At 29.5% G+C, this 23,158-nt stretch overlaps 2 protein-coding genes across 3 annotated transcripts; one reads left to right on the top strand and one right to left on the bottom strand.

Moving 5' to 3' along the window:
• Positions 1-6,008: 6,008 nt before the first annotated feature.
• Positions 6,009-10,446, top strand: LOC132948106 (protein-L-isoaspartate O-methyltransferase domain-containing protein 1-like). 2 transcript variants are annotated; one of them, XM_061018421.1, is made up of 6 exons: positions 6,009-6,556; positions 7,217-7,578; positions 7,678-7,812; positions 8,595-8,695; positions 8,763-8,916; positions 8,980-10,446. In XM_061018421.1, the coding sequence occupies exons 2-6, from the start codon at positions 7,263-7,265 to the stop codon at positions 9,894-9,896; spliced, it is 1,623 nt and encodes a 540-aa protein (XP_060874404.1). In that variant the 5' UTR covers positions 6,009-6,556; positions 7,217-7,262; the 3' UTR covers positions 9,897-10,446. The 2 variants fall into 2 exon arrangements, with proteins under 2 accessions (XP_060874404.1, XP_060874405.1); XM_061018422.1 differs by lacking the exon at positions 6,009-6,556 and adding an exon at positions 6,614-6,772.
• Positions 10,447-10,817: 371 nt separating this feature from the next.
• On the bottom strand, positions 10,818-22,580 carry LOC132948105 (uncharacterized). Its single transcript, XM_061018419.1, has 9 exons — positions 21,495-22,580; positions 21,167-21,430; positions 20,912-21,099; positions 20,585-20,835; positions 20,257-20,520; positions 13,830-14,018; positions 13,694-13,735; positions 13,350-13,626; positions 10,818-11,128 (listed from the first exon to the last, which is right to left on the bottom strand). Exons 1-9 carry the CDS (start codon positions 21,776-21,778, stop codon positions 10,914-10,916), a joined length of 1,974 nt encoding a protein of 657 aa, XP_060874402.1. The 5' UTR covers positions 21,779-22,580; the 3' UTR covers positions 10,818-10,913.
• Between the last annotated feature and the right edge of the window lie 578 nt (positions 22,581-23,158).

Below are 23,158 nucleotides of genomic sequence, written 5' to 3'. Positions count from 1 at the left end.
CCTTGGGGGTGAAGACGTGAAATAGAAATCGATTTTTGCCTATACCCCACTGGGAGGGGGGATGGAAATACAGATATTATTATAGTATTATAATATAATACGCCTTGGAGAAACTAAAAAAAACGTTACCCAACGCAAAACTGTAAATAAGAGAAATTTGAAGTAATTTTTTGAGTAATATTGTTAGCACTGGTCACTGGTCAGTGGTCAGCTTCGGCATTGTTTGGGCATTGGGCTTATCGTGCCATCGTGGAAAATGTTCAAACGTTTAATGTTTAATGTTCAAATGTGAATCACTGAATTGTCTGAATTATGATTTCGATTTTCGGCAAAGGGGCAAGTCCCCTAACACCGTGAATCGAGATTGTCATTTATCAATACCTATTGAATCTTCCTGTAACCATATTTGAAATTCATCTATCAGATATTCAGATTTTAAATCTTTATCGGTCTTTACTGCTTTAGGCAAGGACCACGTCTTGGTCCTTCCACTAGGTTCATCGAATCTCGGGAGTTAGATGTCAGGGCTCAGCCAGTAACAACTGACAAGTTACAACCTCTGACCTACAGCCAACAAAAACAAAAAAATAGTCACTACATTTTCAATAATTTTGACCGTAAAAAAAGGACCATCCCAAACCTTCACTCTATCATATTTTTACAACAGCACACGTAAACAATATATGTGTATATAGGTATGTCGACATATCGTTATTTATATTATATCGTGGTAATTTTTAATTTATTAAAAGGAGCAGCAGCCACCGAGTGAAAAAAAGTTTCTTGTAAAATTGTATATAATTTAGCGAAGTGGGTAATTAATTTGTTAACATAGTATTATCATAGGTGTGCGTACATGGGCACCTGGGCACCCCCGGACCCTTCACTAAAAACGACAAGGGCCCTAATTATTAATTAAGTGTAAATTAAATTATTGACGAATTTAAAAATGTTGTTCCTTTTAAACGTCGATTATCGTTATAAGATTGTATATCCATATATTGTTATGTAATATTTATTAGAATGAATAATAAAATAAAATAAATATTTTTAGTGCATTTGACATCTTTAAAACATTCGTCTGTATCTATGATTATTTTCAAAATTATTGTGGGCCCTAATTTTTAGTGTGCACCCCCGGAACCAAAAGTCTGCGCACGGCTATAAATTAGCAGATCGGTTTTCGTTTTACAATTTTGAATATATGTTAGTTTCCCGGTTTAAATGATTTATAATATTTTTATCAAACATTCACATAATGTTATTATATACGTGCCAGCGCAACGGCGCAGAATCGTTTTCGATTTCCAGCGTGACATTTCTACTAAGAAAAGTAAATTGAAAAACAATTATTATAGAGAATTAAAAATGTGTAATAAACTCATATGTATAAGTACATTATTATTTTCATCGATCTACATAGAAGACAGACAGTCGACAAAGGCGTTGTTGTTTCGGACAGCATTTACAGCTTAATTGAGAAATATTATAGTACCTACATATCACTATATAATATAATATTTTAACAAATTGTTTTTTTTTTTTATTAAATTCAGAAAACTTTTTAAAAATGCATTCAATTAGGAATATAAGACACATATTTAAAATATACGCAAGTGGGAACCACTGTGCTTTACAGTTGGATAAGGTGTCTAAAATGGTCATTGTAGCCTGTAGGTACGGATGTGTTAAATTTCAATTCAATGATTGAATGATATAAAATCGTTGAATACGAAAGACGATTCTGAGTGAAGACTATATTATTACTAAGTTTATTTTATGATATTGCTATTAAACTATTAAAGTAATTAATTTTACTATAAGTATAATACCCCTAAATCCTAATACCAGTTGGTTGAATTGACTTTTTCCGAAAACATTACATTTGCAAAGGTTATTATGTGTTATATTGTGTTATAATAAAATATAATAATGTATAGGTACCTACTTTAAAAGTTTCAATTATCGGCCCACTTACTAATTTACCAAATATTAAATTTATTACTATATACATCGATACAAGCTTTGAACAGATTATGTTGACAATAGTTTATAAGTACCTTTGCAAGTACACAATGCAAGTGAATAATTTTAATTATAAGCGTTACAATATTAGATTCTGAGCGGAGCGAAATGGTTTAATTTTTGAGATTAGCATCTTTCCTGGTAGAAAAGTGAATCTAATTGATACTATTGGGAGGTCAAAATTGAAAATTCCAAATATTTTAAGAAGCAAAAAACAAAAAGGTGGATAAGTGGATGTCGATCTGCTGTACAGTAGGTTACAATTGGGTCACTGTAATGAATGGAGTTAAAGTCGAATTCAATGATATACTATATCATTGTATAAGAAAAACGATTCTGAGCGAAAACGGTCAGTCAGCCTATGATATTACCAAATATATTTGATGATATTATTGTGAATAAAGTAATTTATATATGACCTATTTACGTGGAGCCTTGTTTTAAATTTTCTATCCTTAGCTATAAAAGTTGAACATTTTATAAATTTTTAACTACAAAATAATTATTAAACTTTAAATTTGATAAATGTTGTCAAAATTTGAACTTAAAATGCTTATAAAAAAAAATTGTGCATAATATGTATTTTTAATATTTTTCAACTGCTATTGTAACAATATATCAGAAGCCTTGCATTACATTTTCACTTTTTTTTACACAACAAATAAAATTTTATTGATATTTATAGAAAAAAAAACTAAAAAAATTGAATACTGACAATGTCCGTAAACAGCTCAAAAAGAGTCAAATTATTTCCAAAACTGTATGGTGTATAGAAAATGAAAACATAAATATTCAGTGAAATCTTTAAGTATCTACACTATTCTACAGTCATTCGTATATTTTAATTACAACAAAATAAGAAAATAGTTACATGTTAAATCGAGTGAATATTAAATGTTGTAAAAATATGAATTTCAAACACTCATAAAAATTTAATTTGACTTTCTTGTAGACAAACGTATGGATAATCTTGTATTACATTTTCAAATCTTAGATTTTAAAAGAAAAATTTTTATGAATACTCAACTCAAAATAATTTGCAAATTTTCGTGATTTTCCCATATTTTGTCAATTTTTGAACTCTAAATGCTTATTAAAAAAAAAACTGTGACTAAGGATTTTTGATATTTTTCAAACGTCATTTTAACAACATAATAGAAGCTTTGTATTAAATGTTAAGCTTTTTTACCTTACAAATAAAACTCAGAATCTAAAATCATCTTCCTCGTTATCTGAATCCGATTCAGAATTATTTTGAGTTGTTTCTGTTTCTAAAATTGGTCCATTTGGGTCGTACACTTGTGCCGCAAGTTTGAGAAATTCAACCAAAGGATTTAGGCCCGAAGAACGGCAAACCTTTAAGAACATAAAGAACATATATTTGGCCAAATAACGTGCATAAAATGGTTTTTTCTTAAGTACTGTGTCATGGAAGCTTGACGCCACAGTCGTTCGACGTTATTTGTGGGTGTGCCAGTTTCCGGGTTTTTAAATTCTAGGGAATGGTTTACCGACAAATGACTATATCTCTCGTCTTTTAAACAGTCATCCTGGGCGAATCCAATCTTTTATTATGGTTTATAATATAGTGTTTCTTTGTCACGTTTTTCTACCGGTACAAGGAAACAACGACCTGTTCCGCGTTCAACTCCACCAAATACCCAATTAGCCTTCAACGTGATGTCCTCTGTGGTATTTTCGCCTTCCGAATTTTGATTCGTCAATTTCAACAATTATCATCCCTGTTACACGTTTTACGATGTATTTTTTAAGAATAAAGCACTAAGAATTGCTCACATGCTAGGTACTACGCTAGCCCGGAATGTTTAAACTAAATCTACTTTGCGATTTTTTGGTGTCGTATAGTATCATCCCGTCAAATACGACTTTTCGGTGGAACGAGGCCCAATCAACAGATGCTTGTCGACCTATATTAATTTGATTTCGAATAAATTCTAGGGACACTTTTTCGGTCCTCATATACGTTTGTTTGCATCGCCAAACGAAACCGTCGGAATAAGCTGTGCTAGGACATAATTCTAAAAATAAGAGGCCTTTATTACATTTAATTAATAAAATTATTATTAGGCCCCAGGACTGTAAGACACTATTATAACCGGCATGGACAGATGGCCCCTCGTTTTATGCTCGAATATGTTATAAATGTCAATTATTGATGTCATTTTAACAAACTAAATTTAAAACTGAACAACAAAATACTAGTTTAACAATCGTAATGACAATCCTACAGTTTGCTATCGGACAAAATAGAATGAACATTTTATCTTATTTTTTCTAGATATTATAATAATTAAATACTACATTATCTGTAGGTAATATGTATATGTATGATCTGTACCTATATATTTTATCTAATTGAATAATAATATTATGGATTTATGTTTTCCGCACAATTAACGATTGCTAATGTTGGTAACTTCCTATTAACCTATATATATAAATATTATATTATTATATTGTCTTTATAAATAAAATTATAACTACCTGTTTACCTGCGTATTACATTTTTTCATAAATTAGTCAATTTTTAATATTTGTAGAAACTTCAAAAGTAAGTATGTTAGGTAAGTTTTTATTTTACCAATATACTGGCGGTAAAAACCACATATTTAAAAAAAAAAAAATTTAAAAATATTCAATTCTAAGTATTTTTTTTTAAAAAAAATACGCGTAACCAAAAAAATTAAGTTTTAGAAGTTTTTTATCAATAACTTCAAAATGAAGTTTATTCGTTCTTTTTTTTTACATTCTTACAAAAAGCACACTAAAAACACTGTTTGGAAAAAAAATTTTAAAAAATGAAGTTTTTGAAGTTTTTTTTCAATAACTTCAAAACGAAGTTTGTCCAGGATTTTTTTTACATTCATATAAAGCAACCTAAAATACACATTTTATAAAAATAAAAATTTGAAAAATCAAAAATTATGCCATATTTTCTTCTAAAAATAAAAAAAAAAATTTTGAATTCATTCTTGAAATACCAGCAATAAAATTATGACTATATCTAATACGCAGTGTCGTGCTCAGGGGGGGGGGGGGGGTGAGGTTAGGGATTATATCCCCCTCATTGTATTTTTTTACCGACCTACAGAAAACAACTTATCAGTTATTACAGCTGTTAAGAGTCATTAATTTTTCTAAATTATTAATTTTATTCGTTGAGTCAACAAGCTTGAAATTTAATACGAGGCTCCTAATATATACTTACAATGGCAGTTGAAAAATATTTAAAAAAGTCCCAATTTTTTTTTATTAGCATTTAGTTCGAATTTTGATAAATTACGTAAAAATCACGAAAATGTGCAAATTATTTCGAGTTAGAATTTTGATTCATACAATTTTTTATCTATCTATCTGAGATTTGATAATTTAATACAAGATTCCTCATTAGTTTGTCTACTTTTATCAAAAAAAAAAAATATTTACCGGAAAGTCAAATAAAATTTTTATGAGTGTCAAATTTTAATATCATTGGATATTTACTCGATTTCTCATGTAGCGATTTTCTTATATTGGATTTTTTTTATATAATATGATATATCAATAAATTTGTTTGGTCAAAAATCGTCAAAATATAATACACGACTTCTATCATATTTTTACAATAGCAGTTGAAAAATATTAAAAACACATAATTTATGCACAATTTTTTATCTATATCTGTGGGTATATCTTTAATCATGGTATCAGCTATCTTCTCATCGTGGGCGAATTGAACAAAAACAATTTCCGAAAACCTCGCAGGTGTACCACCAGCCATGGTCGACTATCGAAAGAATCTACCCGCGCCCATACTTCAGAAAAGACGGTATAGAATTAGATTTTTGGTATCATCAATTTGCTGCATGATGGACCGCTACCACGGTTAAAGATATAACTAAATATAAGTAGTACCACAGAATAGATTAAATTAAATTTATTCTGTGGTAGTACTGCTAGTGACTATTATAATATGTTCGTGCCAGTGACTTTCCGGTGACCAACCTGTGTGGGGATATGTTTACTGTTTGGTCATAGGACGGTAAAATTCTTCTGTGTATTGGGCAATGAACATGATTGCTGATTGGCCGTAGACCACTCGACTGTTTCGACGACATATCATCGATCAGCCGCGTACTGGTGCACTGGACGTCCTGGTGCGCAGACTGTTTGGTCTAAATGACTTGTGCCGTCTTGTAATCTTGTCTCATACTGGATCACTGAGTACACTGACATACAACAACTGTGTAGATTTGTAGATGCATCATAATAGTACAATACTTTGAAACTGTTTTATCTTTTATGTATTTACTTTTTATTATTGTCTTGCCTACGTTAAATGCGTCTATCGATTTTTCTCCGTAGCATTCCGTTTCGATTATACAAAAACGATATTACAATCATCATTAATTGACGACGCTGAAATATATCAATTGAATATGTAACAAAAACAACAACAACAGCTAATAGTGACGCTAAAGATAACGCTACGCCGTCATACAGACTCGCCACCACGGTATAAATACAAAAGGTAGTACAATATCTCATTATTAATAGTTTTAATATGATATTGCGATTAGTTATAATAGTAAATATTTAATAGAGAAGTAATGTTACTTCGTCTTGTCCCGGCGTTTTGTGTTGTTGCGTAATATTTATCATTTCGTTTACGCGTCTTGTGAGATTTCAAGACGTCGTCGACGATTATTGGAACGCGAAAACCTGAACTGCGATTGATATTTGATAGGTACGTGTGGGCATTGTAAAAATCTGTAGGTACCTCCTACTTGTATAATATTTATTAAAATGGTCTACCTATGCGGTGGTCTGATCGTATAGCAAACATAGTCCCGTTGTCGACGGTTTTCTCAAATCGGTGTTGTACTTACAACGAAATAGATAAACTAGTACACATAAAACATCTCTTTATGCGTGGGTTTAGATTGTAAATCATGTCAGAAAATCTACTAAACTCAATATACATAATAATATTCACAGTAATAAATAAATAGTACCTACCTTGTTAATTATTTATTATGCTTTTAAATATTTCTTTATTGACTTGTAAAACCAAACTAAACTGAAAATAATTAATAATAAATTGCTTTTATTTTGCACCGTTTTGATATCAATCAATTTTGTAATTTCACTACTTAACAATGTTAACTTGGATTTGTTTTTTGGTTTGCAGTTGATTACAATATTATATTATATTGGCTGTTTAACAATCAATCAAGATGGGTCAATTTATTAGTACAGATCGCACTGACAACAGCAATGACGAGCTTATAAATACATTAATTAAGAGAGAGTATATACACACAATTAATGTGGAAAAAGTGTTCAGAAGTGTTGACCGAGGATTATATTATACCAATGATAATAAACTAAACGCCTATAGAGACAGTGCTTGGCAATCAGGAGATGTTCATTTGTCTGCACCAAGTGTTTATGCTACAGTTTTAGAATGTTTGGATCTCCATAAGGGTCATAAGTTTTTAAACATTGGTTCTGGGATAGGGTATTTTAGTACCCTAGCTGGTCTTTTATTGGGTAAGCTTTATCTCAATATTTATTCATTGTACTACCACCCATTTATATTTTTCAGAGTTTAAATTGACTATCAACAATTTGCCTTATTTTTTTTTATAGGTGTTAATGGTGTCAATCATGGCATTGAAATTCATGGTTCTTCAATAGAAATTGCTCATCAAAAGTTGGAAGAATTTAAACAAAATTCTGCAGCAATTGATTATTTTGACTTTTGTGAACCTGTATTCATCGAAGGTATAATAATATACTTTATTCGTGTTAATTAAATAAGTACTTATAAATAATTAGAATCTTGTGAAAAAGGTCTGATCAAATGTTTAAAAAATAGGATATAACTTGTAAGTCTCTTGAAGATAATAGTATTTAACATTTCCTGTACAAAATCCATTTTATAATAAATTAAAAAAGCCTGGGTAGTTGGTTCTGCTATATAAGTAGTTTTTGAGTCTTCCTTTTCGAACAGGTCAGTGTAATATAAATGTGATCAGTTTGAATTCATTATTCAATTATAATTTATTTTATCTGTCAGTTAATATTTCCATCAATATTTTATCATATGCATATTGATTATTATACTCCATTGCTCTGTGCTACAAAACAATGCAATTCGCTTCTACATATAAACGACGGAGCTTTGCTATCTCAAGGCCAAATTGCCAACACCATGTCGTTATCAGCATATGTATCTCGGAATATGATTTTGTCTGTTGACATAAAGTTAACGGACTGGTTATCTTGGGGGAATGGATTCACAAAGATTGACAAATTTAATGTGCCACCAGGTTGCGTTCTCTTGTGGAACGGAGTATAATAGTTTATTTTTCTATTAGTAATACTATAGGTTGAACTAGTTTTTTCCAAAAAAATACCCTAATACATAACCTATATTACATATTAATTTAATTACGGATAATAATATATCATGTATTATTATTATTAACTTATAAGTCAATATTGACGTACCATAAAAGCTTAAAATTATTCTTAATATTTTTAAAATGTTATTACTTATATAGGAAATGCATGTGAACTGCTGTCAGTGGGTTACTATGATAGAGTCTATTGTGGAGCTGGAGTACCACCTGCGGAATCTTTATTTATGAAGGCCCTTATTAAAGTACTATTTTATTCAAAAGTAAATCTTAAATAATAAAATGAAATAAACTTTTCTTATCTGTATTTAGATTGGTGGTGTATTAGTTATGCCATTGGAAGGGTTCCTCGTAAAAGTAATAAGGAAAGGTGAATACTCATGGAAAACAATTGAAGTTTTGGAAGTATCGTTTGCTGATCTTGTTGTACCAGAAAAATGTAGTACTATCAAAGTTGCAAAGTTTCGTAAGTTAATATACCAATTGTAAATTAAAAATAAATAAATTTTAAATTTTTGTTGTTTTTCAGCTACTGTTGAACCATTGAGTTTACAAGAGCTATGCAGATCAAACATTCGTGCTTCCATACGAGATTGCTTGAATGAAAGTCATCCTGGCTTGCAAATGCGCACTAAATGTAAGCCAACTAAAAGTTACGATCAAAAATTTTTTAGTTCTGAAGATCCATTAAGTCAATTTGTCCGCATACAATATGGTGCAAATGATAGAGGAATGGTTAGTTTACGGAACATTGTAGATACATTTGCTGGTTTAGACGAGGCAATATCAGATCTGGGTTCAACATCTGGGAACGAGGCCATTGAAGAAGATAATGATGACGATAACAGCGGTGACAATGATGACAATAATGATGATGATGATGATGATGAAGATGATGTTGATTATGTTGATTATGTTGAAGAAAAAAATACAAGTGAACAATGTGATAAAAGTTTACCTAAGAAAACTGAATCAGATACCAAAAGAAAATCATCTGAAGCTGGATGTTCTGAACAAAATAAGACATTGCCAGAAAAACCAGAAAACACAAAAAGAATGAGAATGAACACATCATCTTCTACAGTCACAAATCTCTTAAACAGCCAGTCTACCAATAGCAGTAGTGATTTTTGGGAGACAATGTCTAGTGATTCATCCGAGCCTGATGATGATGATGACAACCTTGATGATTCTGATAGCTGGGTGTCATCTGAGGAAAATGATCATAATGATGATGATTTTGGCGGAATCTATAACTCTTTGTTTAATGGTGAAGATAACTATGACAGCGATACTGATAGCGAAGTTGCTAGAGAATTGATATTGTACCGCTTTCTAAGCGAACGCAAAGAAAATGAGTTGAGTAAACTTCTGAAAGGTAAAATTGATTTGTTACCAGTACCAGCTATGCTAAAACTGTTTCTCAATTACAACAAAAGAGATTGATTAGATTTTTGGCTATTTATAAAACATTTTTTTGTTATATTATCATTCGATTATTTAGTTCATATATTTTTTTTTTCTGTATATAATATATATAATTCTCAACTACATTTTATCTAGTTTAGTTGTTTATTATAAGAACTTAAATATGATTTGTACATTATTTACTATTAACTACTATGTCTTAAACCTATTACATTTCAGATTTTTTGTTAGTATTCATTGTTTAATCAAAGCACAACATTTATTTTCTAAAAAATACAATTCCCCCCTCCAAACTATTTAAGATGTGGAATAGTAAAAAAAGAAATAACACATGTATGTATTATATTGTGTTTTTGTTAAGATTTTTTTGTTAAATAATTTATGTCATTTTATTTACCTTTATAATAACCAGGATAATATTATATTTCATTTACAATGATGTATATTTAATAATATTGTCAGAAGTGTAAATGTTACAATGATTATTCTTATAAATTATAATTTTTAAAATGTGCTAAATGTTTAAAAGATATATGTAAACATCAATAAAGGAAAGTTTTCATAATGATTTACAGGAAATTTCATTGAACTTTAGTTATTAAAATTGTCTTTCTCAATCATAGTTTATGGCAGCCAATATTGTACCCTTGATGGTAGTTGACCTTTATTTCAAAACGCATAATATTAATTTTTTAAAAATAAAATAAATTAATCACAGTTTTCAGTAAGGCTAAAATAAAACATATATTACTTTTAAATTATAAGTATTTAGGACTGGGTAGATTTTGTTATATCCATGCATTAGTTAACACAGTAAACTAGTAAAGCCAACACTGATAGTAGAGAATAAACAGTATGTGCCTGACAAAAAAGGTTGCAGTGCCTTATTCATGTCCTATAATATTTTTCCAACAAAAGGTTTTTAATTAAACTAGTAGCTATATTTAAAAAATGTATAATTTAGGTACTGTTTGAATTATAATAGTAAGACAAACAAAAAAAATATATAATCGCATTTGTAAAAAAAAAAAAACATTAATACTTAGGAACAACGTGGGGACCTGTGAACTGTTTAACTTTGCAGTCGATATTCTTTGATTTACTGATAGTGTAAGATAGATCATCGGGATAAAGTTGTGCCAAATCATTAATTGGCACAAAAGCGCACAACTCATGACTGTAGTGTGTGAAAAACTTGCCAATGTTCTTGAAACTGTAATCGTACGGTTTTAGTTGTCGCTGCAATTTTTCTGTAACAAAATTTTTGTGATGATTCAGAAACTATACTACAAATATGACTTATAGTTTATACTTAATAGCAACATAGCATCAAGTTCATACAAAAAATATAATTATTTGTTAACGAAAGCATAAAAAGGTTGTGAATTAATTATATGAATTTCATTTGTTTCATAGCAATATTATTTTAAGTACCTAAGTTGATAAATCAAATAATACAAAAAATGTATTGTATCACATTAAAATATCATAAGTCATAACTATCATCAAGCAAACACGGATAATTAAATGTATAAATAATTTAAAAACTATTTTTTAGATTGTATTAGTAATACACTAATACTATACCTTACGTTTATTAGAAAATTACATCAACATCACACATGACAAAAATGATTTTCAATTAATTAAAAGTTTCTTTTTGAATAGTGAAAAGTATTAATTTTCATTAGAAGTGTATAATATGGTTTAACTAGGTAAAATGTAAAATCATAGACCTTAATAAAATGTTTATAGGTGAAATGTGAAGTCCAACCATTATTATTCACCAGCTTACAACAATATTAATCTCCCTTCTTGTTACTCCTGTAATATATCCTTTTTTTTTTACTCTCATCTTCTTCAAGTTAAAAGTATCTTCATACACTATTAGTTATAACAGCCTCTTACACATTCCTTTTGGTCCTACCAATCTGTTATCTAGCTAATAAACCCTCTTAATCACATCATAAATACTAATGGGAGCACCAATAAAATCTAATATGTGAATATGGCATCAATAGCTTTCATGATTAACAAGATTACCGAGTAATGAACCCAAAAGTCTATACCACCCTTGTATGGCAAACCTCTGTGGCAAACCAATATATTTGAATATGGTTTTTTTTACTGCAATAAGTAGGGGAATTCTAATTGAATGGTAAAAGATTAAAAATTGTTGTTATGTAACTAACTTTTTTAACATTGAATTATGTCCATCATATAAACTATTTTCTTGATCATATATTTAAAACTGGTTTTTAAAAAATATATTAATTTTGAAAGAGAATTGAACAAGTTGAAGGAAAATTTAGGTGTTGACTTTGTACAAATAATGGTTATATTAGCAAAACACGAATTACATGATTTAATCAATAGTGCTGATTTTTTTTTGTAACACCCTATACTTTGTACCTATTTAGTATTTATTTATACATTCTCAGTACATGATGAAATTGACATGGTAAAATGTTACTCCCGAAAAGAGTGCCCGGAAACCATCTTACATGTTATATCAACACAAATGTCTCAATTTTTAAAAAACAAGTAAAATTGCATTATCCACTAGTTATAATGTTGCAATTAATTCATTTTTGCAAAGTTCCACTGATTATTAGATACTTACAGATTCTCTTGAAAAAATATATGTTCCAATCGATCATGTGATTTGTATTTACCAACATAACTAGGTATTACTCTAACAAAGTTAACAACTTAATAATTTATATTTTAAAAATATGATCAAAAAAATGGCTATTATGAAAACTTAGAAAACTTATTTTGAAATTATTTAAAATGTAATGTGAAACACTTTTTTTAGAAAACTTAACACTTTAATTTTATTATTTGTATGGGAATGTTTATAGTTAATATTGACATGAGTGATTAAGACTTAAAATAAAAAAAAAATTGTTTTTGTTAGTCAATCCTCAAAGGAAACATATTATAATATGCTCAGATTTTAATCAAAAAAAGTTTGACCACCCCTGATATATATATTGATAGATAAAATATTTATTTTATAGTGTTTGTTATGTGTATTGTGCAATTATACTTAAGTATTATTATATTATTTAAAATTTAAAAAATGTAAATTTAGGGGTCAATATGGGTCTACAATTAAATATTGGAGGGACCTCTTTTTTTTGGTCCTTCTAGGTCATACTCCGAGTAATCTAACTGATTAAATAAATAAAACCATTATGATTAATGCTTAATTTTGAAATAATGAAACTATTCATTTACGTTTGGTTTTTAATTATTTTAGAAAAGCCGTACATGTATTTTTGGTGGAAGAACAAACCTTGTCTTATATTATATCTATTTGTTAATTTACCCTTTTAGAAAATATTGTCATGCAAAAGCAATCAATTAAAACAGAATAACCATACGAAAAGGCATTTAAATGCAAGAATACAATTTCTTTGAAAAAAAATCATTTTCAGCCAATAGTCAAAATCAATTCCGACATACCATATCTGCCTTCCCATATAGCTTTGATAACAGGGTTTTGATATTTGGCTGTACTGAAATAATGATCAGGTCTGATGAGCACATGATAAACAGTTGGATTTGGCAATGGGTTGTTACTGGGCACTCTTGTCCAGCCCACAACAACACCACGTTTAGTCACTATGCTCGAACAAGAGCCATTACCCATTGTAATGGTATCAATCATCATGCCAATTGAATATTTTGGATCATGAAGCTCACCACGTGTTTTAGGTACTAGGGGGAAAATTTCTTCCCACTGATCATTAAAAGAAGTTTTATGTTAAATATTTCAGTTATCAAATACAATAAGTTTTATCACTTACATCTGTGTACATAATGTTCTTCTCATCTACATGGTTTGGAGCCTGAAAACAGTTAATAAATAATAATAATGACATCGAGAAGTAAAAACTGAATAAAATATAAATGTAAGGTATTGCAGAATAGTAGAATACTTACATAGGGATTAGACGGATTTCTGAGTAAGGGACATCGACAATAGTCATAATACTGATGGAATTTCTGACATTTAAACTCAACCTCAGAATCATCAGGTTTTAAGAGTTTTTGGAAATCCAACACATATTTATATGTAGCCATATTTTCAATAGTGAGCTGTTCCACAGTTTTACTAAATGTCCAAAACAACTAAAAAAATATACATATATTACCCTACAGTAAATCTGATTTATCTTTTCGTAATATATTATTTGGTTTTTTTAAAAATATTATATTGTTTATATAATCAGTAAATTTTGGTAGTTCAGTAGGTATAAGTTAGGTGGACAGTCAGAAACAGTTTACTTTATGTATACTACTAAAAAAATTTAACTCGCTCAATCAGATGATTTAATTTTAAACTATGTATATATTTATGATTAAAACAAAATCAAATTCAAGGTTAGGTAAATACATTTTCAAAAATGTCTAAAGTATATTATGCTTTTTAAAATAAATGTTGATCGACAATTCTAGAGATTTTTAAATAAAAAATATTAAGTATAGTACTGAAAAAAAGAACACAATACTTGTAGAACTAAAATTTATAAATTTGAAACCTTGTGGTACATCTAAGTTTAACATTTTCTTTTTTCTTATTTCTAAATAGCTAATTTACTATTTAAACTGCCCAACTAAGTATTGTAGGACCTTTTATATACAAAGCCTAAATTTGTGTTATAAATTCTGATGTATACAAAACAACATTTGCTGCCACTCAGAACTTTAGCAGATGGCACAGCATAATTAAGATTCTAACAAATTTCAAAAATTTGAAATCTAAAAAACAGTTTCAAATCAAGATTTAAAAATTTATATATGGTTCAAGCACTGGATAATTAAAATACATTTATCAACATTTAAATGAGAAATGTGACCACCGGTTATCAATATAATTTAATATAAAGCTATGTAGCCGTATAGGAATCAATTATGACAGCTAGTATTGTCAATAAGACACATATAATACAGTACCACCCTTACTGGGCGAATAAAAATTGGGGGTACTAAAATTGTAGTTTATCAGTGATAAAGTAGAAAAATAATTTATTGTGGTGCACTGACTAAAAATTAGAATTCAGATAATTATTTGTACAAGTATAACTAGTAAATATTATAGCAAAATAAAGATAAACTTTTTATAGGGCACGTGAATAATTTCTGATAAAAAAAAAATTCATAATTAAGTACATTTTTGTAAGAGCAAAAAAAAGTAAATATTATTTTTTAAATATAGTGGGGGAAGAGGTTAGGGACATTGGTAAAGTGTGTGATCTACCGGGCATTTAAAGGTTTAATGTATGATCTACCGAGAAAACAGTAAATAACTAGTTAAATAAAAATTATAAATAAATATGTAATATTATGTAATAAAAATGTAATTCAATTAAAAATTAACTATATTAATTAATACATTAAAGTTTCTTGTGTCTACAAAACAAATGATACAATTAGTATTAGTCAAAATATATAAAGTATGTTCAAAATATGATAATTGTTACAATTACATTTTATGAAACATAAACTTTTTTTATATCTTCCAAAAAATGTATAAATAAATTATTCCGATTCTTTATTGAGCGATACCAACATTCAATTAAATGGTGTGGTAATAGATTTTCATTAGTCCCACACATTTTTCTTAATATTTTAAATTTTAATATTGCCCATAACAATTCTATTGTTTGGGTGTTAGCGCCATTTACGAGATTCATAAAATTTTTAAAATTAAAATTAAATTGCATAGGCATGTGTTAAGCTTTGTTCAAGAGCTGTGCCCAATGGGAAGGCTCTGTTCACCCTGTCATAGGGACACCTCTAATAAAGCACTACCAATAATGATTACAGAAGTTCACAGTATTGTTTTTATACATTAATTTGTTAAACCAAATTTTTTTTTGTTATTTAAAACTTTAAATAACTAAAACATTTTTAGATAGTTATAAGAATTAAATACAGAGAATAGTGCAACTACAATTGGATGATAAATTGATGCATCAAATTTTAATATAATCGCATCAGAAATACAGATACATAAAATTAGAGATGAGTCAAACTTAATTTTTTCTCCAATTTGAATCTTACTTAAAAAAAATATTAAACTTTTAAAGATTTTATTTTCAAATTTCAAATTTCAATGAACTTTTTAAATTTAACTCGAACATTTTAAACATAACTTTGCTTAAACTATTCAAACTTTTAAGATGTCTAAATTCAAAAAATATTATTCTCAAATTCTGAACAGTTTCATAGTTTAAGAACTTATCATATTTATTCAATTTACCAAACTCTGATTGTCAATGAATAGTTTTACAAATACAGTATATTCTATTTAAGGGGATCAGTGGCGGACAGTTTTTAAGGAGTTCATAATTGCCAATTTTCAAATTGTATGCATGCGTGTATTGTAAATGTGTGCGTAGCAAGTGTTAAAGAAATAGCGGAGCGCTCCGCACGTGCATGTACAAGTCACCGCTTTGGCGTTGTACGCCTTTACAGTAAACAATTTGTGCACAACTGTATGTATTTTTGTTCCACCTTACCGATTGATCTATTAATACAATAATATTTCAAAAAACTTATCTTAATTTGTTATGTCTACTTGAGATCGGTCAGTCCACATTTTAAGATTTTCGATTTATATCCAAATAACCAACTTTTGAAAATTCTGAAATTTCAAAATATTCAAACTATAATTATAGTGGTGGGGGGGTGGGGGGGATTGGGAAAAGTGGACTAACCGATCTTAATTAGACATAATAACGAAACAAAATCAGTATTAAAAACTATTATCACATTACTAGGTCGATCAGTACGATTGGTATGTTTTGGCTAAAATAACTGTCCTCCACTGATCTTCTTAAGTTAAGAACCTTACTCTGCAATGACCAGTTTTCGTTATTAGTAATCAAGCAACATCCATTTGTCAGCCCCATTAAGTCAAGTCAGTCAGCTATCTATATACCTGCTGTGTAGTAATGCCACGTCCCTACGCACAAGTCGGTAGAGTATGGTTCTTAACTTGAATAGAGTATAGTTCAATGATGACAATTTTCTTTAGGCTTAATGAATTAGTCAATACCTTAAAATATTACTCATCCAGGAAATTGAGCATTAAATTACAAAAATAATATACAAATAACTTAATATGTCTAACTAATATCCTAAAATTATAATAATATCCATCCATAATTTTACACTTCCTACAAAGAAAGACATAACTCAATTTTTTCATTTTTGGTTTTATTTGATTATCTGATAGTGATTTTTTTTCTTAATTCTTTACAAAAACGACATTATTATTAACTCAACTCGGGGGCGGACTGGAAGATCAAAAAATTCCCCGATGGGCCGTTCGAATAATCAAATTATGGGGCCGGGCAGTTAGGTTGTATATTAAGCAACTTATTACGATTTTTATATTATAATCATAGTTTTTCAGTTTTTGGTTGATTTAAAATCTGTAAAATCTAAATATATATATATAAAAATGAATGTTTGTTTGTCTGTTTGTGTGTGTGTCCTTTATGCATTCCAAAACAGCTGGACCGATGTTGATGAAATTTGTTACAGAGGTAGATTAGACCTCTGGGCAGAAGATAGGCTAATTTAAAAAGGGAGAGGACTAACCTCAATGAAAATTTTTATAGAGTTGACGTTTTTAATGGGCAATTAAGTGCAAGGGATCAGCTAGTAATATATAAAAATTAATGTTTGTCTGTCTGTCTGTGTGTGTCTCCTTTATGCATTCCTAAGTCATTCATCCGATTGCGATACAATTTGATACAGAGATAGATTAGACCTTTGAGAAGAAGATAGGTTACTTAAAAAATGGTAAATTAGAGGTCTAACTCAGAGAGCACGGGGATTTTGAGATTAACGATGGAAATTTTTGTTTATAAATGGTTGCTATTGGATTTAATAATTATTATTATTGTTAATGTGATAAGCTTGTTGGCGCAGTGGCACTTCTATGTATTTTAGTACAGAATGTCTCAAGAACGAACCACGGTTTCAGTCGGTGGATCAATTTTTTGCATGTGTTGTTTTCTTATTTTTACTTTTTATATTTTTCTTCTTTATCTATACATACAAATGTTTGTTTCTTTTTTTATCTACATATTTTAGTACGGTTAGGTTAGGTTAGGATTTTGTATTAATTGATTGTATTATTCCGCTGTAGGTTAAATAAAGTAAAAACAATAAACTTGGTATAACTTTGATACTTTAGAGTTAAATTATACACTTATGTACAAACCACACGGGGTCCACGATCTACCGCAGGTAGATTGACTAGCTGATAATATACTGCTGCGAATCTCACGGACAACATCAGTCAGGATGGCTATACATTTAAACATAATATCATTTACACCACTTAAAAAGACTTGCTTCCACAATGTGTTACATCCAAAATAAGTTGAACGATCACAATTTTTTTTCCGGGCAACGCCGGGTAATTTAGAATGACATAAATAATACAATACTAATCATACCTAAAACTATATTTTGTTGTTCTGAGAAACAGTATTTACATAAATATAAATGATAGCCAATGACACAGCCGGCAATCTTGTGGGTTTGTACCACTTGTTGTTTATATACCATGATATAATTCAATATAATATTATTATTATATAATTTAAAAATATACTGTTTTCGTCCACAACTCACGAGTCTGTCGTCTAGGATATTGTAATATTAGTTAATTTGTATTTTGCAGTGACTACTGGAAAGAAGCACATTGAATGTTTGCAATCCTAATCAGTAATTTTGAATTTTTAAAGGTAAGTCAAGTCAAATTTTATATAATATATTATAATAGTAAAATTATAAGTCCTATAAATTATAATTTGTATACAATTATCACTAAAATTGGTTAAATGGTTTATAATATAATAGAAAAGAATAGTCTAAGAGTCCTATCGCCTATGCCCTATTAGCTATCTGTATTCCACAGTGTTGTCTTCATGAATAAATTTTCCTGAATAATGTTTTTAAATCTAATTTTTCTTCATTGATAATTTCATATTGTTATGTTTCTGTAAGACCACATATTTTATATTTTTCTATAGTATTTGAATATAAAAATGTTGATAAAAACCAGTTATTGACAATAAATAATATGAAGAAAATATATTGATAACACATAGGGTGGACATCAAAGTAACAACTTTTACATTTGCATTATTTTGTTTTTATTCACCATATTTTATGGTACTTAATTATTAGAAATAACTAGGTATATAGAAAACTATTATAGGTGTCTGTTGAACATTGTTTTTCTGGATTTGAATGTATATCTTCAAATTTAGGTATGTTACTTACAAGTTACATGCTAGAAAAAAACTATTATTGTAAGATTCAATAATATATTTGATACAAACAATATTAAATAGTAATTGTATTTTAATGCATTGCTTTTCAAAATCATAATGTATCATTAAATTATGTATGTGTTGTTAAAACTTAAACACTAAATAAATGTTATGTACCTGTTGTTATTATTTATATTTTGAATATTAAACTGAGAAAATGTGTGATATTTTAAATATAAGTGCTGTAATGTTCTATAGATTAGACCTTAGACAATGGTTTTTGCAGGAAAAAAGTTCCCAGGCCGCTATGAAGGAACTAGGCCGCCTCTGACTCAACTATGACAAAGAGGTTCTAAATCTGATAAAATATAAAGTCCTAATATTTTTTTACCAGTGAACAAGGCCATACCTTTAGTTAAGTCTATCTTTAAATATAAATTACCCGCAAAAACAGTCGTAACTTGAGATACATTTTCATCAAGACGGTAAATTTTCTATAAAAAAAGACTGAACTTGAAATACATTCTCATTAAAACAATATATTTTCTACAAAAAGACTTAACTTGAGTTAATAGTTTAATCTTTGTAGTTTCTAAAATAATAGGAAGTAACTCAAGGACTTAGGTCAACAAAAGAAAATAATTAGGAAAAAACAAAAAATTGTTAGCGTAATTGTTAAACGTAAATCAAATAAATTTTTTTTTTATTATCAGAATAAGAATTGAATAGTTACACTGACAAGTTGTCAAAAACGAGTTATGTCCATCTTCGTAGGGGGTGTCAATTATTATACAAATAAATTATACATTATTCTATGCATAACAATAATAACAGAAATGATGGATTTTTTAGTTATAGATAGTACAGGGTGTAAAAATTCAAATTGTACTAAAGCATATTGTTTATACAATGAATATTTACATAATTTCAAGCATAATATTGATAATAAAGGCATTTAACTAAATGACAAAATAGAATTTTTGTTATTATGACATGGGTTAGGTACAAGTATCTATGAGCATTCAAATTATACGAGTTATAATATATTTTTATAAATTATGAGTACTTACGTCAAGTATAGAATTTCCTATATACTGTTCTGGCAATTTTCTTGAGACTGGACAAACTGTAGCCTTCCGCATGACACCACCACCAGCGATATCTACCAAGTAGCATGTAGGGTTCTTACGTTTGTTTCCCGGCCATGAAGATGACCAAGATACAAAATTGTGTACAGATGTTGCAGTTAAACGAACTTTTACTCCTAATCGTCTAGCAACTGATTCAAATATTACACACAGCAAAAATACAGAACCTTTTCTCCGATCAATAACCTAGGTTAAATTAATTGTACCATTATTGACTATGAATAATAAAATCATTGAGATAAAAACATACCTGCTGCAACAAAAAGCAATTTAAGTCGTGGTTACAATAACAAACCAGTTGATCTTCTGAAAATATGATTTGTCTTATGTTGTCAAGTATAAACATTGTGCTAGTCTCATCAAATAAATCATTATTAAGATTGAATTTTCCTCGTTCAACCACTTGTTTCAAACAGTTTTCATGCTCAAACAGAGGATGTACTGGGTTTGCTGAACGAATGCGATTACACACATCAATAGCTATGTTGTTTAAACTTTTGTCTGTGAAAAATATTAGTAACACAATTATCACCATTTATTACAAATGTATCAAAATTACAGTTTACAGTAGACTTACTTATATCGCGATATGGTATGTTAACCGTAGGACACCACCAACGTCCAAGTAAGTAAAATCCTCGTTCAACAATTTGTTCCGCCGGTGGTAAACTTAAGAAATGACTTAACTTGTAACCAAAATACACTTGGCACGAATAAATAAGAAATTGATGTGCCATATACAATAGATCATAATTTTCATTACAGCTAAATGATAAAAATAAATATTGATGAGTCAAACATTATTCTACTTTACTCTAAACCACAAAAATACCATTCGTTACTCTGTAGTTGCTTATAATAAGCTGCAATTGCTGATAGAACATAATATCTATGGCCTTCATTTTTTGAGTTCAGATATTGACTAAACGGATATAAATGATATGGTACATTTTTAAACTTCATGTACTTGCATGGCATTTGTATAATTTCAGCAGGTACAGCTTTATCCAAACTCATACGCAACATGATCTCGTCTTTCCAAGTGTTTTTTTCATCGATAACAACTTCATATTCCTCATTGTCCAACAAACCGTACCTAATACAAATAAAATATCCACTATAAGTAAGTAAAAAAAAGTACAACACACAAGTGTAGGTACTTTTGTATGAATTTGGATTTCCAGAGGCAAGAGTTTCGTTCGTGGAACAAGCAGTTGTTGAGTTTGGAATGCGAAACAGAAAGGTTGAATACGTCAATCAATTTCAACGAGTCACAGCAGCAAATATACTCAATCAATTCGGTCGGCAGGTCCAGGATTGTAGTAGTAGCGGTATTCGTGGAACTGGTGGTCATAGCATCATCAGAGTTGGAGGACGAGTAGGCAGGGACGACGACGATTTCGTCGTCGGGTTCACGTTGTCGTTTTAGAGCGTTGGTCGTCATCGTACCGGATTTTGATCTTCAAATGACCATTCAGACGGCTAACGCAATGCGCAACTGTAACAACGATCGTCGTCTGGGACGATCGATAGAGCGGGTATCGAGACTCTGCCCTATTGTTCGGCGCCGATCGCGTTCGTCCGTGATCAACGTTCTGCAGACCAAAAATCGGAACACCGGACCTCTATTACGGTTAACTAGAACCGAGCAGTACCTGCGCCGTTCTGAATGTAATCAATGTTCAGATGAACCACCGATGACCGAACGCCCGTCGTCGCAGACCGCAGTACGATGATAATATATTGATATTTCGTCGGTGCGTCGTCGCTAATGCACTCCTCAGTCACGAACGACGCGCACTCACGGTTCACAAGCGGAAACAACAACAACAACAATAATAATAATAATAACAACTATTTACCAACATGTAAGTAAACGTCGGGCGATAACACGCAATAGATGAAAGAAGCGTCAGACGACGAACACGAATTACGATCAAGCGTAGCCTGTTGCAAGTCTCAATTTTCAGCCTTGCAGGATATTAACCTGCGATCGAAATTACTCAACACTACAGAGTACTTAATTTAATGTAATATTTTAATATAAGCAAAAACATGATAAAGTCATGAGCAAAAATACTCCGATATACTTAACGTACAGAGATTAAATTCCACGGATGTACATAGTTCATTATAAATTATAATATTGGTAATGACATAGAACAAAAACAATTAGATATTGTATAGTTTTTTTTTGTCTGTAAGCTGTACCAGGTCTGTTTATGCCTGTTTATCCGGTTGTAAATATTTTATCATCTATGTTGTTGACTTCCTTGAAAGAAATTTGATAAAAGAAAAAATATAAATCAGTGATAACGTCGAGCGTACACTGTATGAATTATTTTCCTTCTCTCTTTTCTATTGTACTATTGACAGTATCGACAGTATCGTATTATTTATTTTTTAAATTTCGCAATATTGTACCAGTACCACAACTACACTAGTAGTATATTGGCACGGTTACAAAATGTCAACAAATATTCCGGATAGAAAAATTATGACACCAATAATGGTCCACGATAATGGGTTCAATTTTGTTTAAAAATAATATGGGGTCAATCGCCAATGATGATTTAAAAATTAAACCTCTTAAAGTGTATAATTTATAATTATACATTAGCGTTTTATGTTATTAAAAATTCTTCGAGAGGATAGATATTTTAAGTAAGTACCCTGATTAGGTTGTCCACTAAATCATTTTGGTCAAAATTGAAAATTCTCAGTAGGTACCTAGTTTTCAAAAGCGTTAGGAAAAACAAAAAAAAAAAAATTCAGGAAAAAGTGGAAATTTTTACGCAAAACTGATTTTTTGGTGTAACTAAAA

Source organism: Metopolophium dirhodum, chromosome 7, assembly GCF_019925205.1.
Source record: "Metopolophium dirhodum isolate CAU chromosome 7, ASM1992520v1, whole genome shotgun sequence".
Classification (NCBI taxonomy): Eukaryota; Metazoa; Arthropoda; class Insecta; order Hemiptera; family Aphididae; genus Metopolophium; species Metopolophium dirhodum.
The sequence above is the reverse complement of the archived record's forward strand: the minus strand, read 5'-3'. Positions and strand labels throughout refer to the sequence as shown.

Bases quoted from the DNA above. Each gene is read 5' to 3' on its own strand.
- LOC132948106 (XM_061018421.1), top strand. From the start codon at position 7,263: ATGGGTCAATTTATTAGTACAGATCGCACTGACAACAGCAATGACGAG. The intron at 7,579-7,677 runs GTAAGCTTTATC...TTTTTTTTATAG, and splicing joins CCTAGCTGGTCTTTTATTGG to GTGTTAATGGTGTCAATCAT. The intron at 7,813-8,594 runs GTATAATAATAT...TTACTTATATAG, and splicing joins TGAACCTGTATTCATCGAAG to GAAATGCATGTGAACTGCTG.
- LOC132948105 (XM_061018419.1), bottom strand. From the start codon at position 21,778: ATGACGACCAACGCTCTAAAACGACAACGTGAACCCGACGACGAAATC. The intron at 21,100-21,166 runs GTATTTTTGTGG...TTTATCATTTAG, and splicing joins CAACTACAGAGTAACGAATG to CTGTAATGAAAATTATGATC. The intron at 14,019-20,256 runs GTAAGTACTCAT...ATATTTTTTTAG, and splicing joins TAGGAAATTCTATACTTGAC to TTGTTTTGGACATTTAGTAA.